At 51.6% G+C, this 8,465-nt stretch overlaps 1 protein-coding gene across 1 annotated transcript in view; it reads right to left on the bottom strand.

Moving 5' to 3' along the window:
* The window catches only part of opn4b (opsin 4b), a 20,510-nt gene extending 12,574 nt beyond the window's left edge, over positions 1–7,936 (bottom strand). The window contains exons 1-2 of the mRNA XM_062475334.1: positions 7,669–7,936; positions 545–681 (exon numbers count right to left, since the gene is read on the bottom strand). Of these exons, the coding sequence (XP_062331318.1) occupies positions 545–681; positions 7,669–7,818 (287 nt within the window). The 5' untranslated portion in view covers positions 7,819–7,936. The remainder of the gene's footprint in view (positions 1–544; positions 682–7,668) is intronic.
* Between the last annotated feature and the right edge of the window lie 529 nt (positions 7,937–8,465).

Here is an 8,465-nt window from a genome sequence, read left to right as displayed (position 1 = left end):
TTTACAAGTTTGTAAATGAATATAGCTAGAGGTCTTTACAACTTTCCAGTCGAGACCTTTAGTTCCTACAGTCTGACTTTACTAGCACCTCGTATCTATGGGTCGTCTATCCACTGGAAGAAAAAATTGTGGATACTTTCCCTTAAAAGTTCAGTTACTGAAATACTGATCATTATTTGTCATGCCTAGCAACCAGATAACAAATAAAGTGACAATTTTTCTTGGCAGAGTTTAATTAAACAAATACAAATTGAATGGCACTTTACATCTTTGGCAAGTGGCCATGATATAAGTGGGATAAGACAATTTGAGGTTTGCTGTTGTTGAAAAATAATGCACTTTACAGGTAACTAGACCCTGCATCTTGCATACCTCAGAGTGTATTATCCCTTAAATAACACCTTTATGGATTAATATTTGTGTTGTAACACCACTATGTGAATGCTAATAACTTGGTTGTAACACCTTTATGAAGGCTGGTGCCATTGTTATAACATCCTCATGGAGGCCCGTCCTGTGATTTCAAATGTCTGCAGCCTCCTACCTGCAGAAGGCATACATGACCAGGAAGTTTCCCAGCATGCCTGTGATGCCCACCGCCAGGATGACTGAACCAATGGTGTAGTGAGCGTGGTCAGGAACATCCACCGTGGGGAAGACATGTCTGGTCACCATGGAAACCTAGCACAACGTGAAAGAGTAGGGAAGGGGGTTAAGTGTGATGCTAGCAAGATTTTGGTGGATTTGGGCTCAAAAGTGGTGAAGGATGGTAGCATTGCTGGTGATGGTACCATCGCCATAACATGCTCAAAGCGATTCAATGGAAAATGAAGCACCCATGCACATGTGCAGAGAGCACATGGGGATCGGGATTGATCTCAGCACTTTTTGCCACGCACAAGAAGATGAAGGCAATGAACTGAAATATTCTACCCATCAATGACGGTTCTAACTAAAAATAGCAACAGTTTAGAGTTTAGAGTTGTCTGATTCATAGACTTATATCCCTCTAAGACCCCATGACCCCATGTTGAAATTACAGCGTCACTTTTAGCTCTTTAATTTCTAATTTCTTTTTTTGAAAGACCACATTTATCCAATAGCATTGCAAGGCAAGACATTGTTTATGTATGACCCATTGTTTATGTAAAAAAATTTTTTTTTCGAGAGCTAAAGGTGATGTTGTAATTTTAAACCGGGTCTTACAGGGACTGTAGACACAGTGAGCCTGCTCTTTAAAGATGGCATCCCCATTCATTTCTATGGAAAGTGCTCAGTGGCGCAGTGAGGGAAGCGAGAGCGCGAAATGGACCGCGCCATCTTTCCATACTTTGGGACAACCTGTCGCGAGCGTGTGAGCTAAGGCATTGCAGTAGAGTCAGAAAACTTGCAGAATGGGGTAAGCCCGATTAAGTATCAGATAGGCTACATGATAGCCTGGGTGCCAGCCGAACTTAGCCCCACCCACAAAATCTTTTGGTCGGGAAGTTGGGTCTGGGGTCGCTCGGTTGGGGAAAAACTATGCCCGAACAAGAGCTGTTCGGACCAATAAAATTGTCAGGGCGGGCTTTATACGATGATGGACAGATGATCAACAGTAACGTAATCAACCACGTCACCAAAGAGCACTTGGGTTGAATTTGTTTTCAACAAAGAACATACTACATATACATACTACGTATCCAATTGAGCGAAGAGGCATTTTTTTTCCGGGTTCGGTTGAAACACGCCCCATACTCACAGCCCAACGGAGCGGTATCAGACTCATATTCTGACTAGAATTATGATTATGACAACGTCAGGCTAGTCTGGAGTCGCTCGCTTAATCGGAAATCCAATACCACCAACATGCACTGGGGCCGTTGCCACAAGCCGAGGAGCGAGGGGTGGGGGTCTGTCTGGTCTGGATCTGCCACCATCCAGACGAGTAGACCAGCATCAGTTTACCAGAAGAAGAGCAACAGGATAAAAGGTTTTCCTGCTCCTCCTCCAGACTCCACACTGTCCTCCTCCTCCAGGCTCCACACTGTCCTGCTCCTCCTCCAGACTCCACACTGTCCTCCTTCTCCAGACTCCACACTGTCCTCCTCCTCCAGACTCCACACTGTCCTCCTCCTCCAGACTCCACACTGTCCTCCTCCTCCAGACTCCACACTGTCCTCCTCCTCCAGGCACCACACTGTCCTGCTCCTCCTCCAGACTCCACACTGTCCTCCTCCTCCAGAGTCCACACTGTCCTCTTCCTCCTCCAGACTCCACACTGTCCTCCTCCTCCAGACTCCACACTGTCCTCCTCCTCCAGGCTCCACACTGTCCTCCTCCTCCAGTCTGTCCTCCTCCTCCAGACTCCACACTGTCCTCCTCCTCCAGACTCCACACTGTCCTCCTCCTCCAGACTCCACACTGTCCTCCTCCTCCAGGCTCCACACTGTCCTGCTCCTCCTCCAGACTCCACACTGTCCTCCTCCTCCAGAGTCCACACTGTCCTCTTCCTCCTCCAGACTCCACACTGTCCTCCTCCTCCAGACTCCACACTGTCCTCCTCCTCCAGGCTCCACACTGTCCTCCTCCTCCAGTCTGTCCTCCTCCTCCAGACTCCACACTGTCCTCCTCCTCCAGACTCCACACTGTCCTCTTCCTCCTCCAGACTCCACACTGTCCACCTCCTCCAGACTCCACACTGTCCTCCTCCTCCAGGCTCCACCCTGTACTGCTCCTCCTCCAGACTCCACACTGTCCTCCTCCTCCAGACTCCACAATGTCCTCTTCCTCCTCCAGACTCCACACTGTCCTCCTCCAGAGTCCACACTGTCCTCTTCCTCCTCCAGGCTCCACACTGTCCTCCTCCTCCAGTCTGTCCTCCTCCTCCAGACTCCACACTGTCCTCCTCCTCCAGAGTCCACACTGTCCTCTTCCTCCTCCAGACTCCACACTGTCCTCCTCCTCCAGACTCCACACTGTCCTCCTCCTCCAGGCTCCACACTGTCCTCCTCCTCCAGTCTGTCCTCCTCCTCCAGACTCCACACTGTCCTCCTCCTCCAGACTCCACACTGTCCTCCTCCTCCAGACTCCACACTGTCCTCCTCCTCCAGACTCCACACTGTCCTCCTCCTCCAGGCTCCACACTGTCCTGCTCTTCCTCCAGACTCCACACTGTCCTCCTCCTCCAGAGTCCACACTGTCCTCTTCCTCCTCCAGACTCCACACTGTCCTCCTCCTCCAGACTCCACACTGTCCTCCTCCTCCAGGCTCCACACTGTCCTCCTCCTCCAGTCTGTCCTCCTCCTCCAGACTCCACACTGTCCTCCTCCTCCAGACTCCACACTGTCCTCTTCCTCCTCCAGGCTCCACACTGTCCTGCTCCTCCTCCAGACTCCACACTGTCCTCCTCCTCCAGACTCCACACTGTCCTCTTCCTCCTCCAGACTCCACACTGTCCTCCTCCTCCAGACTCCACACTGTCCTCCTCCTCCAGGCTCCACCCTGTCCTGCTCCTCCTCCAGACTCCACACTGTCCTCCTCTTCCAGACTCCACAATGTCCTCTTCCTCCTCCAGACTCCACACTGTCCTCCTCCAGAGTCCACACTGTCCTCTTCCTCCTCCAGGCTCCACACTGTCCTCCTCCTCCAGACTCCACACTGTCCTCCTCCTCCTCCAGACTCCACACTGTCCTCCTCCTCCAGACTCCACACTGTCCTCCTCCTCCAGACTCCACACTGTCCTCTTCCTCCTCCAGACTCCACCCTGTCCTCCTTCTCCAGACTCCACACTCTCCTCTTCCTCCTCCAGACTCCACACTGTCCTCCTCCTCCAGGCTCCACACTGTCCTGCTCCTCCTCCAGACTCCACACTGTCCTCCTCCTCCAGACTCCACACTGTCCTCTTCCTCCTCCAGACTCCACACTGTCCACCTCCTCCAGACTCCACACTGTCCTCCTCCTCCAGGCTCCACCCTGTCCTGCTCCTCCTCCAGACTCCACACTGTCCTCCTCCTCCAGACTCCACAATGTCCTCTTCCTCCTCCAGACTCCACACTGTCCTCCTCCAGAGTCCACACTGTCCTCTTCCTCCTCCAGGCTCCACACTGTCCTCCTCCTCCAGTCTGTCCTCCTCCTCCAGACTCCACACTGTCCTCCTCCTCCAGACTCCACACTGTCCTCCTCCTCCAGACTCCACACTGTCCTCCTCCTCCAGGCTCCACACTGTCCTGCTCCTCCTCCAGACTCCACACTGTCCTCCTCCTCCAGAGTCCACACTGTCCTCTTCCTCCTCCAGACTCCACACTGTCCTCCTCCTCCAGGCTCCACACTGTCCTGCTCCTCCTCCAGACTCCACTCTGTCCTCCTCCTCCAGACTCCACACTGTCCTTCTCCTCCAGACTCCACACTGTCCTGCTCCTCCTCCAGACTCCACTCTGTCCTCCTCCTCCAGACTCCACACTGTCCTTCTCCTCCAGACTCCACACTGTCCTCCTCCTCCAGGCTCCACGCTGTCCTCTTCCTCCTCCAGACTCCACACTGTCCTCCTCCTCCAGACTCTGGCAGAGTGGGATCAGGTTCAGGGGTGACATGCGTGACATTCCTGGTTCCTCATCCTTCTCAGAACTGAACAGGGTTTTCGTGTGTCAAAGTGGATCACACTGACCTGTATCCTTTATTTAGTTGTATCTCTCGCTGTCTCTCCCTCTCTCTCTATCTCCATCTCTTTACCTCCCTCCCTGTCCCTTTCGCTCTCTCTTTCTCTCCCCCCTTCTCTCTTTATCTCTCTCCATATTTCCTTTTCTCTTGTCTCTCCTGATTTCTTATTTCTACCTCAAAAGTTGACGCACACTCAGTCCCCATGTCTGCATGAGCAAACCTAGCTCACAAACACCCCCACATACTCACTCACTGGGCAAGTTGCTTGAAAGCTTTCCTCTGTCATTCCCAATCTTAGGTACTAACTCATAGTAAAGCCGGAACTCACCCATTTCCTTTTAATCCCTGTGTGTGTGTCTGTCTGTCTGTGTGTGTGTGTGTGTGTGTGTGTGTGTGTGTGTGTGTGTGTGTGTGTGTGTAACCTTGTGATTGTCCCACAGCGGTCTCCTCTGTTCTGCTGTGGTTAACTTTGATATCAAGAACAAGAGAGTGAAGTATGCAAAGAGAGGAGACAGGTGATGGATGGAGTGAGTGTGTGAATGAGGGAGCAGAAAGAGAGTGATTGGGAGCCCAGAGACCTGGATGCCCAGTGGAACACTAGAGCCTGACCAGACAAGGGCTGGCCCCCTAATTAACATGCATGTGAAGCCAGTAATACACACATGTACAGTATGTGTGTGTATAAGCATGTGTGTGAGTGTGTGTTGCACTACGAGGAACAAGGTCGGTCAGACGTCAGCAGAACATCAGTAAACATCCGAGTCCCTGTTGACAGCAGTTCAACTGATGTGTTCAATTCCAGTCAAGGTATAGCACCCTCCCCTGCCTCTCACCCCCTCATCTACCCCTCCCCCCCTCCCATCCCATTGCCTTCCTCTCTACCCTAATCTGTCTCTCTCTCTCTCTTTCTCCACAGCTGTCTGCTTGTCTTTAAGGAGGCTGATCAATGGCAGTCACCGAGTGAGGTTGACACATCGCCGTGGTTTACACATCTAATAAGAGGACGGTGTGTCTGTGCGTACGCGTGTGTGTGTCTTTTTACACATGTGGGTGCACAAGCCTGCTGAACGTGAGGTGGCATGAGCGAACATGTGTGTGTGCGCTAGTCTTGGTCAGTGCGTAATATAAATGTAAATCGTTGAGAGAACATCACATTAGGAGGTGAAAACTGGAATGAAGCTGACAATGACGAGGTAAGTGGAGAGAAAGCAGGGAGGAGGAAATGGAGACAGGAAGAGGAGGAAGAAAGAGAAGGTAAGAAGGAGGAGGAGGGGGAGGAAGGGGGGTGGCCAGATTCAGGCTGGAGGAATAAAGCCCCCTAGCCGTCTAACTATCACCAGACAAACACGCACTGCCTCCCAGCTTCAGTTTATAGAACCAACAATATAAAATCAAACTCAACCAAGCACCACAGGTCCAGTCTGACATCACCCATCGCAGCCGCTCTGCCCCGCTCTGCCCCTCTCTGCCCCTCTCTGCCCCTCTCTGCCCCTCTCTGCCCCTCTCTGCTCCTCTCTGCCCCTCTCTGCCCCTCTCTGCCCCTCTCTGCTCCTCTCTGCCCCTCTCTGCTCCTCTCTGCTCCTCTCTGCCCCTCTCTGCCCCTCTCTGCCCCTCTCTGCTCCTCTCTGCCCCTCTCTGCCCCTCTCTGCTCCTCTCTGCCCCTCTCTGCCCCTCTCTGCTCCTCTCTGCCCCTCTCTGCCCCTCTCTGCCCCTCTCTGCTCCTCTCTGCCCCTCTCTGCCCCTCTCTGCCCCTCTCTGCTCCTCTCTGCCCCTCTCTGCCCCTCTCTGCCCCTCTCTGCTCCTCTCTGCCCCTCTCTGCCCCTCTCTGCCCCTCTCTGCTCCTCTCTGCTCCTCTCTGCCCCTCTCTGCCCCTCTCTGCCCCTCTCTGCTCCTCTCTGCCCCTCTCTGCCCCTCTCTGCTCCTCTCTGCCCCTCTCTGCCCCTCTCTGCTCCTCTCTGCCCCTCTCTGCTCCTCTCTGCACCTCTCCTCCCATCCCTCCACATCCTGACTGGTACATCACACAGAACAAGCCAGCACCAGACACGCATAAATCCCTGCATCAGTCAACCAGCTGAGGTATCTGGCCTCTGGGAAACAGCAATTGCAGGCTCATCAGAGATAAACCCAAACAGCATTCCCTCTTCAGCCGTTTGCCTGATGGTGCAGAGTGGACACATGCCTCAGGGTTGAGGGAGACTGGAAACTTGAGAGGCTGTTCTTTTGGGCTTCATAATGTGTCCAGTGCTTTGTGGAGACGGGAGATTGTACTTGGTGCTCCGTGCGCGAAACCAAACTGTTTTCAGCTTCAGACTTGAGACCAGAGAACCACTTCTTGCCCCAGTATGACAACACAGATGTTAGTCCTCTATTGTTCCACTCTAACCCTGACACTGGATACTGCTTTATTAGGGCAAGCCTGCGACAGCACTGGTGTATCTCTATTAGAAGTACAAATTCTTATTGGAAGTAATGTGTTACGTTTATAAAGTCGAAGGTCTGAGGGGGCGTGCGAACACATTCTTTCTCACATACAAAATGCACGCCTATACATAGGCGCCCGCCGGTGCATGTGACTCGGTAATTAACGGTATCTATTGAAACCGCACGGGAATTGCCTTTTCCGGTAACAAGACACTTTAGTCTCGAAAGCCAGGAATAATAGACGCGAAATGAGACACGCTCGTCTCTATGTCAGGCTACTCCACAAGCTTGTAAGAGGTGCGCTCCAGGACGATTTCGGAATTCCCGCGTCTCGTGTTCATTCATGAGCAGCGCTGAATGAGCCACGGAGATGTGTCCCACAGCGGCAGTGCTGTGATCAACCATTGATCAACCGTTCATTAAAAAAAAGTATTTATATGTATAAACCTTGAAAAAAATAGCTAATTTTCTACAACACATGCAGCACGAAAAGGTTCCTTTTTTTCGTATGGCAATAATACGAGTTTAGATCTGAGTTAGCAGTGGAGCAGTTATGCACGTTCTCTACACAAGGTTAGTAAAACATGCATGAAATGTTTCGTTACTTACGGAGGTGGTTTCAGGCGGCAGCTCCATCAGTCGGTGCACACTTACAGCGCTGATGTTCCAGGGCGCGCGTGTCTCCAGGGCTCCGGTCACAGCGGCAGGAGTCGGGTCCGGTGTAGGGATGCCCGTGCTGACAAGAGGGCGCGAGTCCATTTTCGATAATGCTTAATAAAATGTTCAAGGAAGAAAACCATATAGTTGAGAAACAAGGGGGATCAAAAGCTGCCAAATTTCAGCTTTAGTCCTCGAGCCTTTGCATCAGAACCCTGTCTGTCATTCACACACAAGCTAGGCTACTGGCCCAGAGGGAATGCGAATTCTGCTCCCTCTCTCGCCCCCCCCCCCCCCTCTCTCTCTCTCTCTCTCTCTCTAACTCTCTTCCTCACTTCCCTACGACAATGCATGTCAGTGTGGATGTGTGAATTGCGTGACCTCGAGGGTTGAGAACTTATAGAAAAAACGGACAGTTTCTCTCTTTACGCCCTTTATTCTTTCTTTCTTGCCAGCCACTATTATTCTTTCTCTGTCTATCTCCTTCTGTTTCTCTGTTCACAGCTGCGAGTTTATAATCGTCACCACAAACACCTACAAAAATCAATGGAGTGATGTTTCAATGTCACCATTGTCCCAAACTCTCGCCTTTGTATGTTGTGTGTATGTGCTTCATGCATGTGCGTGTTCCTGTGTATATTTGTGCGTATGAATGTGTAATATGTTTCAAATATCAAAAGGATCTTAAACTAAAATAAGTCTAAATTTAGTCTAAGTCTAGACTAAATAAATAGTCACAACACTAACAG

The sequence above is a fragment of the Osmerus eperlanus genome, chromosome 12 (genome assembly GCF_963692335.1).
Source record: "Osmerus eperlanus chromosome 12, fOsmEpe2.1, whole genome shotgun sequence".
In the NCBI taxonomy this organism is placed as follows: domain Eukaryota; kingdom Metazoa; phylum Chordata; class Actinopteri; order Osmeriformes; family Osmeridae; genus Osmerus; species Osmerus eperlanus.
This window is presented reverse-complemented; position numbering and strand designations above follow the sequence as displayed.